Here is a 21,162-nt window from a genome sequence, read left to right as displayed (position 1 = left end):
CGCCCCTACTCCCAGGGTGGCAAGCGGGACTCGAGCTTCCGGCGCAGGCCTGGTTCTGTCACGGCTCCCTCACGCTTCTGTTGAGGGACGGACTGCAGAGCTCCAGGACCCGGCAGGACTGCGTAGGGCGGAATCCCGCTGTCCGCTTACAAATCTTTTTCTCCAAAAAAGGCACTAATAACGACATCGACCTGGCGGAAGGTGGGATTGGGGCCCGGGTCGCCCTCGCCCAGCCCTGCCCACAGCCTCCCAGAGCTCTGTCAACACATGCCAGTGAGGATGTCAATACATCGACCGCGGGAAAAAAAATGCATGAGGGTGAGGGGAACCATGCATCAGAGAAGACTCTTATACAAAGAGCTTTTCCAAATCAATAATAAAAAGCCAACAATCTAGTTTTCCGCAGATCGGAAAACAAACGAAAACAGAAATGGAGATGCGAAAAGATAAACAACACTTATGAGGATCAGAAGGATGAGAACCACCACTTCATTGGATAGTCCCGTAGCACCTGCGCTGGGCGGGACTGAAGCGGGGAGCAGGCAGACAGCGGAAAGATTCAAGCATTGTTATTGAAGCCAGTTTGGCCAAATCTCCCTCAAAGAGGATGCCTGATACTTCAGTCCAGCGAGTCCGCTCCTGGGACTCCAGTTACTAACACATCTGCCTAAGTCTCCAGGCCCGCCCGGACAGGGATAGCCACTTTTCCTCTGCCTGGTCCGTGAAACAGCCTGCCGGTGCAAAGACCGTGAGGCTGGAAGGTTGCCTTAGGGAAGGAAGGCGATGGAGAACTCAACCTATGTCCACCCCTCCCTCCACCCGTCTAATGGCAGAGGTCCGCGGGCCTGGACAGCCAGATCCCAAGACAGAGGACCTCACAGCCCTAAGGACGTGCGCCCCACCCGCTCTCCCACTCCGCAGCCAGCGTCCAGTCGAGGCCAGACAGGCAAAGGGGCCTGCGTGGCGTTGGAGAGAAGCAAGCAGATGCAGCCTGGGCAATCACGTTGCGCCGTTCGGCCCCCAGAAGATTCCGGGGCCGGGAAGGCTTGAAGGAGGTGACGCGGGCAGATCTTGGAGGGTTCTCAGATATAGGCGACGGGCGCGGCCTGGGGGGCTTCCTGGAGGTGGAGGCGGACGGAGCCCCAAAACATTGAGAGGATTCGCCCGCTAGGCAGCGTCCCCGAAACCGCGGGAGAGCGCGGGAGGCCGGGCGGGCGGCGCCGAGAAACAGCGGCTGCGGGCAAGCAGCGGGATTGAGGGACGCCAAGCCGGTCGCCACCGCGGAGCAGCCCTTCAGCCGCCCGGCATCGGCTGGTCTGTGCGTCCTCCGCGGATCGGCGGCGGGCCAGCGGCCGAACCCATGCAGCCGCGCAGCGAGCGCCCTGCCGGCAGGACGCAAAGTCCGGAGCACGGCAGCCCCGGGCCCGCGCCGGAGGCTCCGCCGCCGCCGCCGCCGCCGCCGCAGCCTCCAGCGTGAGTGGGCCAGGGGTTAGGGTTAGTGACTGGCTAGGGCCGAGTAGGAGGGAAGGAGGGGCGCGCCAACCCTGGCAGGCTGCCGGGAGGGGGCGGCCTGGCGCCCTGCCGGTTCGTCGGACCGCGGAGGGTCCAGACCCTCTGCGTTATCCGCGCACACAGCCGGCGCGGGGTAGGGCATCCCGAGGTGGCTGCTCCCGGAGGTCTGACCCCACCCGCCGCCCTTGAATTCCGGCTGTGCCGCTCAAAGACTCGCGCGGCCTGTCTGCAGGATGAGGGATTAAGGGTCAAAAGAGGTTACATTGCCTGTCGATGTAGGGGTCCGCTTCAGGATCATCGGCCAGTACGCATCAGTTCACTTCGTGCACTTCCCGCAGCCTGTGCGGAGGACACCGGACTCCGACGGGGGCGCGGGAAGGGTGGCCAACAATGGACAGAAAGCCTAGTCCCAAGGAGGGCCTAGGGAGCTGGGGGTGCTCCTGGGGGGAGGGAAGTATGTGCCTGAGCAGGGATCGTGGCAGAGGAAGCCGTACAGGTTCAACGACCGGGGTCTGGCATGGGAGCCGACCTAGAGCGGGAAGCAGGTTGGAGCAGAGTCTGGCTGGACTCCGAGGAGGCTTCCTGGCCGCGAGGCAGCAGAGTGGGTGGCGCCTGGAGAGCACATGGGGTCCCTAGGGGCATGGGTCCTTCATGGAAACTTGGTTCGGGCTTCTTTGGGGGAAGGTGGCTTCCTGGGTGCCCAGGCCCTGACCAAAGTCTCTAGGGTGGGTGAGCAGTTCTGTGCAGAGTACACCCTGACGGGTCACTGCCCATGTGCAGCCCTGAGGCAGAGCGTGCCCGGCCCCGGCAGGCCCGGCCCACAGCCCCCATGGAAGGCACAATGCAGCTGCTGAGCCGCGAGGGCCACGCTGTGTCCCACAACTCCAAGCGGCACTACCACGACGCCTTCGTGGCCATGAGCCGCATGCGACAGCGCGGCCTCCTGTGTGACATCGTCCTACACGTAGCTGCCAAGGAGATCCGGGCACACAAGGTGGTGCTAGCCTCCTGCAGCCCCTACTTCCACGCCATGTTCACAAGCAAGTACAGCCCATCTGGTCCGGGTGCTGGGGGGCTCTGCAGCTCTCCTGGCGTGGGCCCCAGCCTGACTTGCTGTCCCATACCGCCCCCCCACCCCCAGACGAGATGAGTGAGAGCCGTCAGACACACGTGACACTGCACGACATCGACCCTCAGGCCCTGGACCAGCTGGTGCAGTTTGCATACACAGCGGAAATTGTGGTGGGAGAAGGCAACGTGCAGGTGTGGCGGCCTCAGCCTCACGACCCGTGCTGCCACGGTGCCAGTGCCTCCGCTTACCCCATGCCCCTAGCATCTTCTGTAGTGTGGCCACTCCTTCAGTCCTCACATCTGTTTCTCTGCCCCTGCTCCCCGGCCCTCTCTCCCACCTTGCCTCACAGACTCTGCTCCCAGCCGCCAGCCTCCTGCAGCTGAATGGCGTCCGAGACGCCTGCTGCAAGTTCCTGCTGAGCCAGCTGGACCCTTCCAACTGCCTGGGCATCCGGGGCTTTGCCGACACGCACTCCTGCGGTGATCTGCTCAAGGCGGCACACAGGTACGTGCTGCAGCACTTCGTGGACGTGGCCAAGACCGAGGAGTTCATGCTGTTGCCGCTGAAGCAGGTAACGTGGTAGCTGGGGAACAGCCTGGACCTTGACCCGGATCCTGACCCTGACCTAGTTCCTGGACCCCAGAGCCAGCCTTGGTCCCTGGCTCCATCATCTGCACCCTAAAGACCTGGTCCTTTGTCTCTCAACCTTTATCCCCAGTGTCTGACCCACATTCCAACCCAAACACTGTCCCTTGGGCACAACCACCCCCATTTTCTAACTCCACCCAAGCACTTACCATTGATTCCTGATGCTCTCCTGTCTTGATCACATTCTCCCTACTTGATCACCTACTCCCCCCGTAGTCACTGGTTCCACATCCCCAGGACGACCCTGGAATTGGCCCTCAGGAACTGGACCTGTGGCTCCTGACCCTGCTTGGTCCATCCTCATAGGAACACTGGGCCCCTTGGACTCTCCCTCCCAGGCACTTTCAGGGCTCCGTGGGCCCCAAGATCCTCCCCAAATCTCAGGTCTGAGGGTCCCCACCCCCAGGTGCTGGAACTGGTCTCTAGCGACAGCCTGAACGTGCCTTCAGAGGAGGACGTCTACCGTGCCGTCCTGAGCTGGGTCAAGCATGATGTGGATGCCCGGAGGCAGCACGTTCCTCGGGTGAGGCCAGGCCCGGCGGGCAGGGGGGCGGGGCCCACAGTGCTCAGGAGGGGACGCAATGGCTGAGGACCCAGCTGTGGCTGGGCTCTTATGTGCCCACAAACCCCACAGGGGTGATGCAGGCATGTGTCTCAAGAAGGTTCCAGGGTACCTGAGAGGGTCTCAGGGCAGGGCCTGCTACCTGACTATAGCATCCACATCCCAGCTGATGAAGTGTGTCCGCCTGCCCCTGCTGAGCCGGGACTTCCTGCTGGGCCATGTGGACGCTGAGAGCCTGGTGCGGCACCACCCAGACTGCAAGGACCTACTCATCGAGGCCCTCAAGTTCCACCTGCTGCCCGAGCAGAGGGGCGTCCTGGGCACAAGCCGCACCCGGCCCCGGCGCTGCGAAGGCGCTGGTCCTGTGCTCTTTGCTGTGGGTATGCCCACCTGTCCTGTCCCATCCTGTCCCCCAAGCCCTGCCCCGTGTCCCTACCCATGAGCCCAGCACAAGCCCTACTCCCCAACCCTGTGCTAGTTCCATCCTGCACTCACCCCACATCTGCTCTTCCGTCCCCCACGGTGTGACCCACTCACCAGTCCCCGCCCCACTCGCCCTGGGAGCCTCCAGGCCCTCAATCTCGAGATGTGATAGAGCCTCCTAGCCAACTACCTCCCTGGGCCCTCGTCCTGCCCCGTCACCTCCCCATCCCTAGGTGGCGGGAGCCTGTTCGCCATCCACGGGGACTGTGAAGCATATGACACGCGCACTGACCGCTGGCACGTGGTGGCCTCCATGTCCACACGCCGAGCCCGGGTGGGCGTGGCGGCAGTGGGGAACCGGCTATATGCTGTGGGCGGGTAAGACTGGAGGCTGGTCTCAGGTCAGGGGCTTGGCGTGTGCCCACTGGGCCAGCCCTGACCAGCAGTGGACCCTCCCCTAGTTACGACGGGACTTCAGATCTGGCCACCGTAGAGTCCTACGACCCTGTGACCAACACCTGGCAGCCGGAGGTGTCCATGGGCACGAGGCGCAGCTGCCTGGGTGTGGCTGCCCTGCATGGGCTCCTGTATGCAGCTGGTGGCTACGATGGGGCCTCTTGCCTCAACAGGTAGTGGCCGGGGTCAGGGCCGGGTGGCCTTTCGGAGTTGGCTCAGCAGGTGTGGCTGCACCAGGACTGCAGGGGTCCTGCCTGCGGGGAGCCAAGGGGCACCCTGCCTGAGGTCACCAGGGTCCCCAATACCTTGGCCAGCCCAGTGGCATGTTCTTTCCTCTCTGGGGTCCTTCCCCCAGGGCAGGGGCTGGACCCAGGTGGACACTTGCCCAGCATTGTCCAGGCAGCCCGTGGCCCATGTCCACCCAGCATGGCCCTGCTTCCAGCTCCAGTGGGATTCTGGGGTCAGCCTCCGTGACTGCCTAGCATGGAATTTTAGTCATGCTTCAGGGGAGGGCAGGTCCTGGGGCCGGGACTGCCTTTCCTCCACTGCTCAAGGTCAGCCGCAGTCCTGGTGTCTACAGTGCTGAGCGCTATGACCCCCTGACGGGAACGTGGACATCCATCGCCGCCATGAGCACACGGAGGCGATACGTGCGCGTGGCCATGCTCGGTGGGCGCCTGCACTGTGTAGCACCCAGCCCCAGGGGCTCTCACACACAACGGGGGCGCCATGAGTGTGTTCACTCCCTGCAGATGGAAACCTGTATGCCGTGGGTGGCTATGACAGCTCATCACACCTGGCCACTGTGGAGAAGTATGAGCCCCAGGTGTGAAATTCCCCAGTCACATATCCCTGTTCCCCAGAGGTGCTTGAGGTCAACACTCTGGCCACCCCTATCCCCCAGAGGGTCATCCCTCTATGTCCACATTGTCTCACAGACTCCCCACCCTGGAGTAGAGGTCTGCACGTGTAGGGAGGGAGGCTGGTGTTGGGTCGGCCCCCAGCCCATCCCTCCACCTCAGGTGAACTCCTGGACGCCCGTGGCCTCCATGCTGAGCCGGCGCAGCTCGGCAGGCGTGGCAGTGCTGGAGGGGGCCCTCTACGTGGCTGGTGGCAATGATGGAACCAGCTGCCTCAACTCTGTGGAGAGATACAGCCCCAAGGCAGGCGCCTGGGAGAGTGTGGCGCCTATGAACATCAGAAGGTGCACAGGCCCCCAGAACTGTCACCACCATTGCCCTCTGTTCCTCCAACTAACAGGGCCTTACCCCTGCACAGCTTGTCCCCCACCTCCCTCCTGAGTCTCCCCTTTCAGGGCCCCCGCCCCCCCATAGCCAAGGCCCCGCCCCAAAGACACCTCCCTAGGCAGTGCCCCCAGGCTTTTCCAGTGGCCACAGCTCCAGACCCTGGCCCTGCCCCCTCCTCACCCCAGGCCTCACCCCCTGCTCCTCCCCTTCCACCCTGCCCCCAGGAGCACACACGACCTGGTGGCCATGGATGGATGGCTGTACGCCGTAGGGGGCAACGACGGCAGTTCCAGCCTCAACTCCATCGAGAAGTACAACCCGAGGACCAACAAGTGGGTGGCCGCGTCCTGCATGTTCACGCGGCGTAGCAGCGTGGGCGTGGCGGTGCTGGAGCTGCTCAACTTCCCTCCGCCCTCTTCGCCCACGCTGTCCGTGTCGTCCACCAGCCTCTGACCTAGTGGCACGGCTGCACAGAGGCCGGCCGGCGGCTTCCCTCGTGCCTTAAGCCCCCAGGGCCCAGCACCTCCCTCCCCTGCTCGTGGGGCGGGGCTTGGCCCCCACCAGGGACATCCAGCGCCGTCCGTCCACCGTGCGTCTAGCCCGGGCGTTACTGTGTTTCTTTCTCAGTGTTTGTGTGTGCCGTTTATTTATTCACTCATTAATTTATTGATTGATGTTGAGCAGGCTGCACCTACCCATTTCTTCGTTTACTCTTGAAGTGTCCTATCTCTGGGGCCAAGCTGCTCTCCTGGGTGAGGGCCCTGGGGAGCAATGGGGTGGACACTGGCATTCCCCGTGGGTGAGGAGCCAACTTGGACTCTGCAGACCTGGAGGGACCCAGGGGTGATGCAGAGCAGTTATGGGGGGGCGGCTTTCTGAGTCAGGTGCAGACCCCCCAGCCTGTGCTTTGCACACCACCCTTGACTCACCCAGCCAGGCACTCTCCCAGGGAGGGCACAAATTGGGCTTCCTTCCCATGGCTGTGGTGTCATTTCTGGATCCTGCACTGAGCTGGGCACCGTCTGCTGCCAACCTCACACAGCAATATGAGCCACTTGAACAATAAACATGTTTCTTGGGCTCTGCAGGCCTGTGGTTGAATGTCCATCTCTGCCTCTCAGGGTCCTGTCTGGGGTGACTGGAGGGGCCTGGGGTGGCCGTGTGCCTGAGCCGAGGCTCCGTGTTGGCATCTGGGGGCTTTGAGACAGCGCCATCACGTCCAGGGGCAGGGCTGTGCTGGCCCATGTCTTACCCAGGCTCTGCATGGCATGCCCCCTGACCTCACCAGTCCCAGGTACACCTGGGAGGGTTATACCCTCTGTCTTGGAATCTGGATTCTGGTTAAGCCTCAGGACCATTTATCTTGACCTGGGGTGAGTGTTGGACGGAGGCAGAAAGGAGGCTGCAGGAGGGTCCTAGTTCTTCCTTCCCCAGTTGCAGACTCCGCTTCAACAGCTGAGAGTGAGCACACGTCCCGTACAGTCACTGGTGATTCAGAGGCTGGCATTTACGTGGAAACAGGATGTGCGCTCACATGTCTGGAGAGGGGTCGCTGGGCTCAGGGAGCTCCATTCTGGCCCTCCTACCCTAGGCAACCTCCAGTCTGATGCAATGGCCTTTGAGCCCCTGTACAGAATGGGGGCTCTTGACTGGGCTGTGAGCTGGGGAATCTCTCCTCCCCTTCCCCTACCCCCAGGCTGGCTGATGTGTGGAGGACCCTGGGAAGGGAGCTGAAAGGCTCAGCTCAGCCTCTGGTAGGGGCCAGTTCCCTCCCAGAAAGACTCCGCCTCCCCAGCCCTTAGGTGCAGGGCTGGCTGGCCCAGAGCCCCGCCCCAGGAGGTGGGGCAGGAGGCTGGGGAGAGAAGGACCCAGACCTGTCGACCTGCTCTACTCAGGTCAGCTGCCACTGCCACCCATGGGGAACAGCCACTGCGTCCCTCAGGCCCCTAGGAGGCTCCGGGCCTCCTTTTCCAGAAAGCCCTCGCTGAAGGGAAATAGGTGAGGGGGGCGGGGTATGGCCATGGCCGCTTGGTCACAGGGTCTCCCTCGATCTGCCTCAGGGGCCAGGCTGTGAGCCCCCCCTCCCTTGTCCCCAGAGAGGACGGCGCACGGAAGCTGGCTGGCCTGTTTGGCACTGAGGCTGGTGCGGACCGGGACACCACTGCTGACAAGATCTTCCACTACATCCCAGGGACGGTGAGCGACTGACTGGGTAGCGTGCCCTGGCTCGGAGGGGTGTGGTAGTGGTGGTCTGCGTGTGACTGCCTGTGTGTCCCATCTGTACTGGGCCCAGGGTCTTCCCTGTCAGCCTCAAGAGAGTCAAGCCCAGAGCACAGCGAGGAAGTAGGTGCAGCCCCGCCCTGGGGAGCTCATAGGCCGAAAGTCTGAGCGGAGAGTGAAACTGAGACCCGGCACTGAGTCAGTGGGGCGGCAGGGCGGGGCCTCCGTGCCCAGCCACGTGCCAGCCCTGCCCAGGGCCCTGGTATCCAGCCCCCACCCCGCGCCCTGGTGCAGGACAGTGTGCCTGGGCATGTTGAAGCTGGACAAGCACGTGTGTCTCTGCTGCCGTGTGGGCATGGGTGTCAGGCGAGCGATGGGGCTGTGAACCACCCCCCACCACTGTTGCTCCAAGAATGTAAGGTGCTTGTTGTACTCAGCGAGCCAGTCTCTCCACTACCCTTGGCCCTGGTTTCTCCAAGAGACACCCCTTTGGGGTCCACCACTATGTCATCCTGTACCCCCACGCCACACAGCAAGGAGGGCTCCCAAGCATATGCTGGGCCACCTTTGAGCTGAATACCTGCTGACCAAGGGGGAGAGACACCTGCCCTTTAACCCGGCGCAGCCTCCAAGGGTTGGAGTGAGGCTCTGCTGTGTGCAAAGGCCCTGGCGTGTGAGGGAAATGAGCCTCTAGGCTCTTGCCCCAGGAACAACATCTGTGATTGTGCGGGGAGCACTGACCAGCACCCATCCTCACAGCTGCTGGTGTTGGCTCCCAGGCAACCTTTCCAAGTGTTCCTGTCAGACTGGGAAGCCCGGGCCTGTCCCCTCTCCTGCTCCCTGGGGTTCCCTGGGGTTCCCTGGGCTCCCTGTGCTACCTTCAGAAACCAGCTACCTCAGAGAAGCGGACAGAGCACTTCTGTCAAGGCCCTCCCTGGCCAGAATCCCTCCATGTGGCCACATCTCAGACCTCAGTTGCCTCCGTGCAGGTCCAGGGCATACCATGTGGTCCCGGTGGTCCTCTTGCCAGGACATGGCAGCTGGAGAGGGAACTCGGCTTGCTGAACCTCGGTGGGTGGGGCCAGGGGAGGAGCCAGCACTCCCTTTCCCTGTCAGGGGGTGGGCCCTGGCCGGACGTGGGATCCTGCCCCACAAGGGCCCCAAGCCTGAGCCCAGGCCACGGGCCAGCTGTGTGGCCCTTCCTGCTCCGTGGCCTATTTTTCATGGGTCCCATCCCAGCATCGTCCGCACTGGGTGTGGGTGCAGGAGGCCCCACCCAGAGGCAGAGAGGCCCGGAAGCTCTGAGTCTGTCTGTTCACATTCCTGGGCTTGCCCAAGGGGTGGCTCAGCTTGGCCAAGGCACAGCAGCCCCTGCCAGCTCCCCAGTGTGCCCTGATCCTCAGACTTCAGCCCCTCCAGCCCTAGTTGGGCACCTGTCCTGATCTGGCTCCCATTCTGATCATCAAAGCCCTGCTTATAGAGGATTCTCTGTTTGAGAGTCAGCTGTTGGTGGGCACTGATCCTCCCTCCCTTCAGCAGACAGGCACTGAAGCCCTAGTACACCGAGGGCTTACACCCAGTGCACCAGTACTGTCCTAGGTCCTGGCCCAGCAAAGGGGCCAATAGACAAGGGCCCTGTTCCCATGTCATTCGCATCCATGACAAAGCCAGATGACAAGATAAAGAAGGAAAAGACAGCACATCAGATGTGGCTGGCACCAAGGTGAAATGCAAAGGAGGACCAATGGGCAGGGGCCAGTGAGGCTGGAGCGTCGGAAGGGCACCGGACAGGAGCTCAAGAGAAGGAGTCTGAGCCGAGTGCTGGACTAAGTGAGAAGGGGCTGGGCTGAGTGCTGCAGTCAGAGAGGGCAGCAGGAGCAAAGATCCTGAGATAAGTAGATGCCTGAAGTGAGGGGAGAGGACCCCTTGGCCATTGCCAGGACCTTGGCCTCTGCTGAGAGGGAGATGGGGGCATGTGGCAGTGTGGCGCTTAACAGGCTGTGATGAGAATACTTACACCAGGCAAACTGGAAAATACTGCAAATCGGCACCCCCCTTCTCGGTTTGTTGTTGTTCAGTCACTCAGTTGTGTCGAACTCTTTGTGACCCCATGGATCCTAACCTTTCTCCGTAGAGCCAGGTTTTAAGCCAGTACCAACTGACGCTGAGGTGTGGGAGGGTTTTGAGCATCCTGTCACTCAAACACCTGAAAACCCCTCTGACCAACAGGATTTGGAAGGTTGAGTAACCAAAATAGGACTTCCCTGGTGGCTCAGCAGTAAAGAATTCACCTGCAATGCAGGAGCTGCAGGAGATGCGGGTTGGATCCCTGGGTTGGGAAGATCCCCTGGAGGAGGGCATGGCAACCCACTCTAGTATTCTTGCCGGGAGAATCCCATGGACAGAGGAGCCTGGAGGGCTACAATCCATAGGGTAACAAAGAGTCAGACATGACTGAAGGGACTTTAAACAGCACAGTAACCAAAATAAGGGAACACAGTTAGGAAACAGTGAAGCTAAGAGTTGAATTTCTGATGAGTTGAAAGGTTGCTGGTCCATCACTAGACCACAGAGTTCTGTGACCAGCAGAGGCTGTGTGTGTGTGTGTGTGTGTGTGTGTGTTCTGCACTGTTGTCACGTGAAGAGACTGTGTGTGTACAGGGCTCTGTACATAAGTGATGCTGTACGTGTGTTCTTAACCTATGTATGGTGAGACTGGGGGCCAAGGCCGCTGGTCACCATTCAGGCCCCCTCTCCTGAGCTCTTCCCCCACCCTAGAACATCCCAGGTTTGCAGAGCCAGCAAGAAATCCTGGAGCAGCCTTTCCTGAGTGTGTTCAAGGAGGGGCGGCGAAGGGCAGCAGTGAGGAGTCTGGGCAGCGTTGTGCACTATGCCAAGGTCCAGCTGCGTTTCCAGCACAGCCAGGTGGGGGCTGGGCTGGGGGGGCATGCTTAGGGGGGCCACCCTGGACCCTGCCCCCAAGTCCTCAGACGCTGGCCCCTCTCTCCCCTAGAATGTCAGTGACTGCTACCTGGAGCTGTTCCCCTCCCACCTCTACTTCCAGGCCCATGGTCCTGAAGGACTCACTTTCCAGGTGTGGTGAGATGGGCAGAGGGAGGTGCTGAGGAAGCGGGAGAGCAGAGCTGTGGGAGGCAGAGGGGCCCTAGCCCTTCTCTCCCTCTATGCTCTGGCAGGGGCTGTTACCACTGATGGAGCTGAGTGTCTGCCCCCTCGAGGGGTCTAGAGAGCACGCCTTCCAGATCACAGGTGTGTGGGAGCACGGGTGGGGCTGCCTGTGCTGACCTTGCCCTCAGGACAAGGCGACAGCACTAAGGCTGCTCACTGAGCCTGGCTGTTGACCCGGCCTGGGACCCTGGCGGAACTCTGAGCACGTTGAAGGGTCCTGACTTTTCCTCTGATGGGCACACGTTCAGTGCCAGGCTGGGGTGGAGGACAGCAGACTGAGGGCCTCCAGAGCTGTGCATGTGGTCATCAGTGGCTTCTGCCAACCCTTGAGGGACCTCTCCTGTGGGCCTCTGGCCTAGCCCACTCTGTCCCTCCCCCGCAGGCCCGCTGCCCGCCCCACTTCTCGTGCTCTGCCCCAGCCAGGCCGAGCTGGGCCGCTGGCTCTACCACCTGGAGAAGCAGATAGCCCTCGTGGGAGGGGTGCCTCGCTGCCCCCCAGAGCCCCTGCAGGTCAGTGCTGGGAACCCTGCACCCCTTTCCCTTCCCCTCCTCCACCTGCCCCTGACCCTTTCCTCCCAAGGCCCCACTGAGGACGCGCTCCCCTGCACTCTGCAGCACAGGCTGACCCGGCTGCGGACAGCATCAGGCCGCCAGGTGATGGGCAGTGCCATCTGTGCCTCAAGGGTCAAGCTGCAGCATCTGCCCTCACAGGTGGGGGCACAGAGGTGGGAGGAGGTGGGAGCGGGGTACGGGCTCCAGGTGGGGCCAGGCCCTGGGTGCATGCCAGCGGAGACCCCACTCCACCCTGTGACCTCCCTGCAGGAGCAGTGGGACCGCCTCCTTGTCCTGTACCCAACCTCCCTGGCCATCTTCTCCGAGGAAGCAGATGGGCTTTGCTTTAAGGTGGGTCCCTCCCCACTGCAGACCCGCCCTAGGGAGGCGCCCTGCACATGGGGGTGGGAGGGGGCAACGGCTCAGGAGGAACCTGTATGTCGGGGCCTGCTGGGACAGGTGGCCCCACCCACCCAGCCTGCTGTCCTGGTCAGTCTGGTCTCAGCCTATCATGGGCAAGGACGGTGGGCACCTTGCCTCAGCACCCTGTATCATGCTAGCAAGTCCACAGCCACCAGCAGGCCAGTCACCTGGGGGTGGCATGGGGCCCACAGTGCTCCTGGAAGGTGCCTGTACCTCTGAACAGGCATCTTCCTGGTGCCTGAAGGTTGTGTGTGTGTGTGTGTGTATGTGTGTGTGTGTGCGTGTGTGGGTGTAGGCATGGGCGTGAGGGTCCATCCTGTGCATCAGGGTACCTCCTACACTGGGGGTGATCATGGCCTTCAGCCATCGAGAAACGCAGGGGGCTTCCTCGTGATCCCTTCCCACCCACCCCCATCTTAATGGGTGGCCCAGGGGACCAGTCCCTGACCAGTCCTGAGTCAGACATTGGCTGGAGAAAGCCCCACCTGGAGCCCAGGTGAAGACACCCCTCTAGAACGGACAGGATGTGCCTGGCCTCCCTCAAGATGTTGGCCTCAGCCCTGCTTTGCCCTCTGCCTGGCATCCACGTGCCCACCCAACTCAGGAGGGCTCACTGAGGTGGTGGTCAGGGATTGTTCCCTGACTCAGGCCCTGTCCCCCTGATGCCCTGCAGGGGGAGCTCCCGCTCAGCGCCATCCACATCAACCTGGAAGAGAGGGAGAAGCAGATTCGCTCTTTCCTGATTGAAGGTGGGTGGGAGCCAGGCCTGGGAGAGGGGCTGTGGCCCTGGGTGGGCACCTAGCTCTGCGCTGGGGCCTTGCAGGGAGCACCCTGCCTGCAAGGCCCCCTCACAGCATCTGTGCACCAGGCCGTCTCATCAACACCATCCGTGTGGTGTGTGCCAGCTACGAGGACTATAGCCACTGGCTGCTCTGCCTGCAGACAGTCTGCCAGGAGGACAGGGCCTCCCCACCACTCGGCCCTGAGAGCCTCCCAGGGCTGCGGGCGCCCACACAGGTAAGGAGTCAGCAGGGCAGGTGCTGCTGGGCCATGGTAAAACAGACGGGTGGGCCTGGGCACGGGGAGGTGGGGAGGGTTCCTGCCACCTGGCTCACCTTTACCCCTTGCCGGCTGCCCAGGTTGTGGCCAGTGGCCGAGGCTCGCTCTCCTCTGATGCACGGACCAGCTGGGACTCAGGGTGCCCGGCGCCCGCCTCCACTTGCACCAGCCACTCCCTCCCTGAGTCCTCAGCACCATCCACTGCAGGCTGCCCGGCCCGGCCCCCACTGGTGAGTATCTGAGGGGGGTGGACCCCATGGCATACTTGCCTGGTTCCTCAGGGGAAGGGACTCTGTGTAGCTTCAGACCGTTGTATGGGGAGAGGGCCCCAGGAAACCTTCTGGAAGGTCTTTGGTTCCCACAGGAGCAAGCCAACCCTGGCTGCACCAGCATCGGCGGGCACAGGGCAAAGCTGAGACGGGGCGGCAGCAGCCGATCACCCAGGAACAAGGCCCGGGCTGAGAGGCCTGGCCCAGCCGCCCTGCTACACCTGGACCTGACCAAGGTGGGCCAGCACGTTGACCCCGGCTCTAGGCATGACCCTCCGCTCCCTCCCACCCTCCACCTCCCTGGCCTCCTCAGTCCTGAAACCACCAGAGGCCCCTTGCACAGAGAGGGAAGGGCTTGGCCGCTTCCAGCCCCAGGAAGCTGTGTCTCCTGTCTCTTGCCTACAGTTGAGCCTAGACGGCGGCACTGAGGCTCCAGACCATTCTCTGGAGACACCCCACTCCCCACTCTATGCTGACCCCTACACACCACCTGCCACTTCCCACCGCAAGATCACAGATGTCCAGAACCTGGATGAGGTCAGTCCCCTGCTAGGTGACAGAAAGAGCTGGTGTGCCCACAGCCTAAGGCTGAGAGGGTACCCGAAGCCTGAGGTCTGCTCAGGCCACTGTGGGTGACTGAGGGGGTTTCTGGGGCAGGGGCCTCTCAGGGGGCCTCGGTCACCAGTGCTCTCCCGACAGTTCCTCAGTGCGATGCAGAGCACGCTTGGACCTGAGCCCTCCAGCCCGTTCTGCTCAATCCCCGTGTCTGAGCCTGTCTCTGACTCCAGCTGTGGACTCTCCGGCCCCCACTTACTCTCTGAGAAGGCAGTCCTGCGGGCCCGAGCCTCTCGGCACCATCGTGCCTCCATTAAGGGCTGGGGGCCCCGGCCCCCAGACTCCCCTCAGCTTGTGAGTATCAGCCCCCACCCCGGGCAAGGGGTTCTGTTGGGGAGAGGAAATCACGTGGGGCCTTCTGGGACCCTGAGGGAGCAGGAGAGATGGAAACAGGGGAAGAGGGGGGTGAGTGGAAACCAGGGACTGGGCTTGGTGGCAGGAAGGGAGCAGTGGGGAGGGAGGGGGCCAAGAGGAAAAGGAAGGGGTGGGGTCAGGCAGATTCGTGGACTGGTCTCCAAGCTCCCTTTCCTGGGGCCCATCTCTCAGACCTGTGGTTGGGGTCCCCAGGTCTCCCCTGAGAAAGAAGCTTCGCCCGACCCCTCACCACCTCCCCCAGGTGAGTGAGGGCCCTGCCCCTTTCTGGGAGAGTTTGGGGTGTCACCTCCTGAAGACACATGCATGTCCGCTCTCCCCACCAGATGGCGTCCCCCGCCCGGGCTATGGCAGCAGCCAGGACAAAGCTCTGTCACCTTCCCAGCGGCGGGGGCCTCGAGGAGCACCAGAGCCTGAACAGGGGCTCATCCAGTGGATCTGATGGCCCCTAGCAGCTGCTGCTGGGGACCACCTGCCTGCATCGACCCTGGAGGAGGGGCCGCAACAGGACCTGGGGCTTGTCTGTGGGGCCACAGGCAGTGTCGAGACCGGGTCTGACCCCGGCAGGTGGAGGGAGCCTCAAGAACCCTGAGTTACCCTGGGCCCTGGACACCTTGGCCAAGGTGACTGGACACCCAAAGGGCCCACACCTCAGCCTGCCTCTCAGGAAGGAATGAGGGAGGGGACTTGGGGTAGCGGCTTCACCTGGGAGAAGGAGGATGGCACAAGCATAATGATCAGAGGGCTGAGTAAGTCAGGTTAGCGAGGGCCAGAGTATGTGAAACCAGAGAGCACAAGAGTCGGAGGTCAGCGAGGCCTGAGACATGATGAGCAGAGGGAAGAGGGTGGCCTGGGCGTGTGTGAGTAGGATGAACTGGTCGGGAGAAACTGGCAAGAGACCAAACAGGAAGGAAAGAGGAGGTTTTATTGGTGCTGTGTGTCCATGCGTCCTGTCCTCAGCAGCCAGTAGTCCCCTGCGTCCTGGGGACCCTGCATGTGCTGCTTCCAGGGCTGGACACCCACCCAAGCACCCCTTGCTCCACCACTGCCTGCGCCCTGCCCACTTTCCTGTCCCATCTCCAGCTCCTCTCAGCCCTGGGCAAAGCCAGGTGTCCAGTTCCTCCACCCGATACCCTTGCCTTCCATCTCTGCAGCCCCTCCAGGGCGCCCCAGAGGCCGGGCTCCAGGCCCTGCCTACGGACCCCTACCCCTCTGGGTACCTGCTCACCGTCTCGGGCAGGAACCAAGGAGGCCTTGACCAGACCTTTGGGGTTCCGGGGTCAGAGAAGCCTCAGAGGCCTCCACCGGTCCAGCCTCTTGTAAACAGGGCAGAGGCTGGGACACTGCCCACCCTCCAGCCTCGAGGCCCTCTGCCTCCTTGCTCTTGCTCCCTGCCCCGATCTCCTGCTGGGGCCTTGCTGCTGCTCTGAACCCCTCTAACTTCCACTGTCCTGTTGTGGCCCTCCCTCCAGAAGCATAACCACATAGGATGAGGATTCCAGTTAATTCCGGTTTCAGATAAACCACAAACAGTTCCTTAGTGTAAGTGGGTCTCATCCTGAGTGTCTGAGATTCAAGTTTCATTGGACGACCTGTGTTTTTTATTGCTAACCTGGCCACCTTACTAACCAGCTTCCTGCTCGGTCCCTACCTACCCAGCCTTCCAGAATCTCCCCGCTCCCAAGTGTGGAGCACAGCCTTGGCCTCAGCCACTGGTCAGACCCTCAGTGGAGTCCAGGGGAGCCGGGACCAAGGACGCAGTCTCCTTCTTGGACACTGCAGAACACAAAGAGTCAGAGGGCAAGGCCTGAGGGCAGCGCCTTGTCCTGAGCACCTGTGGACATTTCCTTGTCCTGCGTCTTCCTGGGCCAAGCCTGGGTCCTAGGGGCTGGGGCTGGAGCTGGGGCTGGAGCTGCGACTGCGGCTGTGGCGCCCCCGCTCCACCTGCCGGCGGAAATATCGGATGGCAGAGATGGTGCCAATGTTGGCCAGCAGAACTGCAAGAGAAGCACAGACCTCCTGAGTGCCAGCTCTGTTCTGGCCTTGTCACCACCTTCCATCCACACAGGCTGACTCTCAAAGGACAAGGGCAGGCTGGCAGAGAGAGGGTGGGTCTGCAACGCAGGAAATCAGTCAGCAGAGAAACCCACACCTCCACATGGGCCTCTCATCCCTGCTAGCCCAGAAGCTGGGACTGGACACCACTCCCCCTCCACTGGACTTCTGAACACCAGCCCACCCCACCCCGGCCCCACAAACCTGTCTTCCAGGCATCTGGGGCATGCAGGTCTGACGTTCTCACAGCCCAGGTAGCAAAGGCTACGAACACCATGCACATGTCTTTCTGGCTGAAGGTGAACGAGGTGAGGGGACCCCGGGGTGCCACTGGGGAAGAGAAGCATGGCCTGAGCTCCTGCTGCCTGACTCAGACACACCTGCCCTGGTCACGTCTATCCTGAGTCACGTCCTTCCTATGACACCTCTGTCCCAAGACCCAGGGTAGCGTGTGGCATAGTTGAGTCAGGCCGACTTGGGCGAGTGCATCCGGGGCACTGTTTCCTGGTTTGTAAAATATCTTCTAGAGGGAATGTGAGCCTTACCTGCAGGCAGTGCAGACTGAGCTGGGGATGCCCCAAGTTGTCTGGGGCTGAACACAAGGTGACAGCCACTGTGGAGCCACCCCCTGCCTGGCTGGGGCTGCCCCACCTGGACTGTCTCCTGGGAGTCGGGGAGGAGGCAGGGGGAGGGGCCTTCCTGAGCAGATCACCCCTGAGGCCCGCCCACCAGCTCACAACCCAGGATCCTGGCCTGTCCCTCCCCCGATGGCCCTCTTGGCTGAACTCCCTGGACAGTGTGTTCCCAGGTCCTAGACAGACCAGGAGGCCCCCGCAACACACACCTGCTTCCCTGATGGCCAGGGTGAGCTGTTCCACTGTGGCTGGGCTAGACTCCGGTGGGGCGCCAGTTCCCACTCCCCAGAGGACTGACCTGGAGGGCTCTGTGGCCTGCATCTGGAGAAGGGCGGCTGGCCCCAGTGTGCCCCCTGACCTGTCCTCCTCAAGGAAGTGTTCATAGGCCTCAGGGATGGAGATTGGCATGGGGTCTCCAGGTGGAGGGGCCGGCACAGACCCAGCCTTTAGGAGTGGGGCCTGGGAGCGGCCCTCCTGGTGCCTCGACCTCTGGATTTGGCTCTCTTGGAAGAAGAACTCACACACATCCGGCCACTGGACTTCGGCTGGAGCCTGGGCAGCCTCTGCTGCCCCCTCAGCCTCTTCGTCCTCCTCCTCAATGGTGTCACAAAAGAAGAAGTCATAGGCTTCCGGGAGGGTCACTGCAAAGCAGCTCCTGCGCCCTGGCCCCATGGAGGCAGAGGGGGCAGGGGGAGGCAGGTGCTTCAGAATCCGAGGCTGGGGGCTCCGGGGCCCAACTGCCACAGAGTCCCAGGCTCCAGAACCTCTGTGGCCCCCAGATGCCATCCTGGGGGCTGTGGCCGGAGAGGGTGGGCCTGAGACCTCTCCTGACCCTGGCTCTTCGGAGCTGGGCATGGCCATAGAGAATCGCACTTTCTTCTTCTTGGGTGCTTGGATGGGGCCTAGAGGGGGCTCCCCAGTGTGGTGTCCAGGGGCATCTGTTGAGGGCTCCCCTCTGGGGTTCTGTTGGTGCCCCTCTAGAGACCGAACAGGGCTCAAACCCAGCTTGGCCACAGGAACAACCTCTGCTTCCACCATGTCAGGCCCAGCCTGGGGTGTGGGAGCAGGTGGTGTAGACACACCCACATCAGACCCAGCCTCGGGCACAAGGTGAGGCAGGGCTGTGCATGGTACAGCCTTTGAGGCAGGCATAGATGAATCCACCTCTGGCTGGACCACTGGGCCTGGCATAAGCTGGTCCACATCTAGTCTAGGCTTGAAGGTGGGTGTGGACTGAGGCTCATTGGGTTGAGTGTTGAAGGCGGGTGTAGACTGAGGTTCATCAGGTTGAGGCTTGAAGGCAGGTGTAGACTGAGGCTCATCGGGTTGAGGACTGAAGGCGGGTGTGGACTGAGGCTCATTGGGTTGAACGTTGAAGGCGGGTGTAGACTGAGGTTCATCAGGTTGAGGCTTGAAGGCAGGTGTAGACTGAGGCTCATCGGGTTGAGGACTGAAGGCGGGTGTGGACTGAGGCTCATTGGGTTGAGCGTTGAAGGCGGATGTAGACTGAGGTTCATCAGGTTGAGGCTTGAAGGCAGGTGTAGACTGAGGCTCATCGGGTTGAGGACTGAAGGTGGGTGTGGACTGAGGCTCATTGGGTTGAGCGTTGAAGGCGGATGTAGACTGAGATTCATCGGGTTGAGGCTTGAAGGCGGGTGTAGACTGAGGTTCATCAGGTTGAGGCTTGAAGGCAGGTGTAGACTGAGGCTCATCGGGTTGAGGTTCAGAGGCAGGTGTGGATAGAGCCACATCTGACTTAATCGTGACGTCTAGAGGAGCCCCTGGGTCAGACGTGGACGCAGCGCACGGGTCAGCTCTGGGGCTCATTCCAAGTCGATCTGTTCCCTGCTCAGTAGTAGAGACAGATGTAGACAGATCCACACCTGGCCCTTGTCCGGCCACCTGCTCGGGGGCTCCTGCAGACTCTGGCCCAGTTCCTGCTGTCTGCTTTGCTGCTCCTGCTGGGAGACCCTTCCCCCTGGACCCAGCAGGGCCGAAGCTGTCCTCAGGTTTGGCCTCTGTGAGCAGTGGGGAGTCCAGCTGGGTGGGAGCAGGGCCTGGGCCGCCCGAACGCCCACCTGCTTTGGTGCCTGCAGTGCGCCTCTTCTTTCGGCCAGGGCTTCTTGGCGGGGCTCCAGGGCTGCCAGGGGACCTCTGGGGGGCAGCACTGTGGCCAGGGGACTCAGGACTCCCAGCGGGCTCACCAGTGGGAGTAGGGGCAGGGCCCCGGGGGGCTGGCCCCCGCAGAAGCCTCTGCATCTCGTCTCTGGAAGACACTGGCCCCGGGAGGGATGAGCCCTGGACGAGAGGGGTGGCACCAGGGCTGAGGGACAGCCGAGCTTCTGACTGTGCGGACGTGCTGGGCGTCTGCTGACCCGCCTCTGGGGCCAGCATGGGTTCATGCCAAGACCTGCTGACCAGCTGCCGGGTGGCGGCCTTGTCCTCCTCCTCAAAGCTGGGCCAGCTACTTCCTCCAGGAGTCAGTTGCCCCTCGAGAAAGGGTGAGGGTCCTGGGGGGCTGCTGCCCCTGCTGTCCCTTTGGTCAGTGTCGCTAGACAAGGGTTCATCCCCAGAGGCCAGGCCGGCCTGCAGGAGGCCACACTCTTCGGCAGCGGCTGAGAACTCAGCCCAGTCCTGGTCGCTCAGCTGGACGCTGTACTGGAAGTTCTCCATTCTGGGTCAGCAGAGGCACGTGAGCCACAGACCAGGTTCTTCACAGACCCAGGCCTGGGGCCCCGGCCCGCACTCACTGCCACCACCCCACCTGCCCCCTTGGGTTTCCCTGGCCCAGAGGCCAGCCCTCCATTTCTGTCCTGAAAGAGAGCAGAACAGAGTCCAGAGAGAAGCTGTGCTGCTTCCTGGAGTTGGAGCATCCAAAACTCCTGCCTTCCCTGCTTCCCAATTGAGCGCAAATGGTAACATTAAAAGGACATGTTGCTACAATCCTGCATTCGAGCCAGTGAAGTTCACTAAAACACAGGGCTCCTCACCCCCAGGAGAAGTTTCCCTCCTCAAGGTGTGTTTTTTCTGTTCAGCTGAGGCAGCCTCCAGCTTTCCTGCAGAGCTGCTAGTACAAAGGCCAACTCGACACAGCAAAGCCCATTTCAAGGACCACCCACTAGGGTTCAGTTCACCTGAGTGATAGTTCTGGAGTGTCCCAATGTGCCCCAGGTGGCAGCTGGCCACGGGGGGAAGGGCCGTGGTGTCCAGCAGGTGACCAGTCTTTAGGGATGACCTTCCACCAGCCTTGGCTGGGACAGGCTGCCGGGCTTCTTCTGAGCCTACCAAGGTCACACCAATGCTGCCAGACCCCACTCAGGGTTCATCAGGGAGAGCCTGGCTCTGCCCCTGCCTGGGCAGGAGGTCCCAGAACAGAATGAGCCTCCTGGTTCCCACCAGCCCCCTAGGGCCACCGTCAGAGTCTGTGCCCCTGACCCAGACCTGCCCAGCTGACAAAGCCCTCCTCCCTGCGTCTCACTGAACCAAGGCAACCCTTCTTGGTTGGGAGCCCCTAACCTCTCAGCCCCCGATGGGGGGTTGCCCTTTGGCCCTTGGTCAGGTACCGCTGGACCCAGGGAGTGGGAGGCTATTGGCCAGAACAGTCCTGCGATGGAGGTGCCTTGAGACCAGGCACCATGGCTTCCTGACCCGTTGCCCCTTGTCCTCCTCTCTGGTCCTAGGGAAGGCCCCTGTAGGGGCTGTCCCCTTTGGTACCCCTTAGGGTGGAAATGAGGGGCTGACAGTACTGTACCTGGGACCCCACAGCCAGCCGGGGCAGCGGAGCTGGGCGTCCGAGCTGCCTGTCCCAGAGCGGCATGGTGCAGGGCTCACCACACAGGCCCCACCCCCATTGCCA

General features: G+C 62.1%; 3 protein-coding genes across 7 annotated transcripts; 2 read left to right on the top strand and 1 right to left on the bottom strand.

The window, feature by feature from the left end:
• The first annotated feature begins 93 nt into the window (after nt 1-93).
• On the top strand, nt 94-7,007 carry KLHL17 (kelch like family member 17). 4 transcript variants are annotated; one of them, XM_019976147.2, is made up of 12 exons: nt 227-1,473; nt 2,293-2,552; nt 2,654-2,775; nt 2,934-3,155; nt 3,639-3,755; nt 3,961-4,174; nt 4,451-4,595; nt 4,679-4,846; nt 5,254-5,342; nt 5,426-5,499; nt 5,696-5,877; nt 6,145-7,007. In XM_019976147.2, the coding sequence occupies exons 1-12, from the start codon at nt 1,361-1,363 to the stop codon at nt 6,371-6,373; spliced, it is 1,935 nt and encodes a 644-aa protein (XP_019831706.2). In that variant the 5' UTR covers nt 227-1,360; the 3' UTR covers nt 6,374-7,007. The 4 variants fall into 4 exon arrangements, with proteins under 4 accessions (XP_070624539.1, XP_070624538.1, XP_070624537.1 ...); XM_070768438.1 differs by lacking the exon at nt 5,696-5,877 and having other exon boundaries at nt 94-1,473; XM_070768437.1 differs by lacking the exon at nt 5,696-5,877 and having other exon boundaries at nt 94-1,473; nt 5,254-5,499.
• Nucleotides 6,147-20,249, top strand: PLEKHN1 (pleckstrin homology domain containing N1). Its single transcript, XM_019976152.2, has 17 exons — nt 6,147-6,252; nt 7,816-7,918; nt 8,017-8,116; nt 10,919-11,065; nt 11,154-11,234; nt 11,335-11,407; nt 11,709-11,836; nt 11,942-12,037; nt 12,149-12,229; nt 12,975-13,050; nt 13,170-13,318; nt 13,441-13,590; nt 13,725-13,865; nt 14,035-14,166; nt 14,329-14,538; nt 14,812-14,860; nt 14,943-20,249. Exons 2-17 carry the CDS (start codon nt 7,836-7,838, stop codon nt 15,056-15,058), a joined length of 1,812 nt encoding a protein of 603 aa, XP_019831711.2. The 5' UTR covers nt 6,147-6,252; nt 7,816-7,835; the 3' UTR covers nt 15,059-20,249.
• PERM1 (PPARGC1 and ESRR induced regulator, muscle 1) lies at nt 15,523-21,162 on the bottom strand. Of its 2 annotated transcripts, XM_070768435.1 has the most exons (4): nt 21,058-21,162; nt 17,516-20,119; nt 16,876-17,001; nt 15,523-16,613 (listed from the first exon to the last, which is right to left on the bottom strand). In XM_070768435.1, exons 2-4 carry the CDS (start codon nt 19,977-19,979, stop codon nt 16,498-16,500), a joined length of 2,706 nt encoding a protein of 901 aa, XP_070624536.1. In that variant the 5' UTR covers nt 19,980-20,119; nt 21,058-21,162; the 3' UTR covers nt 15,523-16,497. The 2 variants fall into 2 exon arrangements, with proteins under 2 accessions (XP_070624536.1, XP_019831694.2); XM_019976135.2 differs by having other exon boundaries at nt 17,516-21,138.

The sequence above is a fragment of the Bos indicus genome, chromosome 16, assembly GCF_029378745.1.
Source record: "Bos indicus isolate NIAB-ARS_2022 breed Sahiwal x Tharparkar chromosome 16, NIAB-ARS_B.indTharparkar_mat_pri_1.0, whole genome shotgun sequence".
Classification (NCBI taxonomy): Eukaryota; Metazoa; Chordata; class Mammalia; order Artiodactyla; family Bovidae; genus Bos; species Bos indicus.
Note: the sequence above shows the minus strand (reverse complement) of the source record. Positions and strands in the feature narration are given on the sequence as shown.

Coding starts and splice junctions, on each gene's coding strand:
- KLHL17 (XM_070768436.1), top strand. CDS start 1,361: ATGCAGCCGCGCAGCGAGCGCCCTGCCGGCAGGACGCAAAGTCCGGAG. Junction 1,474..2,292: donor CCGCCGCCGCAGCCTCCAGC/GTGAGTGGGCCA, acceptor GCCCATGTGCAG/CCCTGAGGCAGAGCGTGCCC. Junction 4,175..4,450: donor TCCTGTGCTCTTTGCTGTGG/GTATGCCCACCT, acceptor CCCCATCCCTAG/GTGGCGGGAGCCTGTTCGCC.
- PLEKHN1 (XM_019976152.2), top strand. CDS start 7,836: ATGGGGAACAGCCACTGCGTCCCTCAGGCCCCTAGGAGGCTCCGGGCC. Junction 13,051..13,169: donor TCGCTCTTTCCTGATTGAAG/GTGGGTGGGAGC, acceptor TCTGTGCACCAG/GCCGTCTCATCAACACCATC. Junction 13,591..13,724: donor GCCCGGCCCGGCCCCCACTG/GTGAGTATCTGA, acceptor TGGTTCCCACAG/GAGCAAGCCAACCCTGGCTG.
- PERM1 (XM_070768435.1), bottom strand. CDS start 19,979: ATGGAGAACTTCCAGTACAGCGTCCAGCTGAGCGACCAGGACTGGGCT. Junction 17,002..17,515: donor CCTGGCCATCAGGGAAGCAG/GTGTGTGTTGCG, acceptor TCTCTTCCCCAG/TGGCACCCCGGGGTCCCCTC. Junction 16,614..16,875: donor CCCAGATGCCTGGAAGACAG/GTTTGTGGGGCC, acceptor CTTCTCTTGCAG/TTCTGCTGGCCAACATTGGC.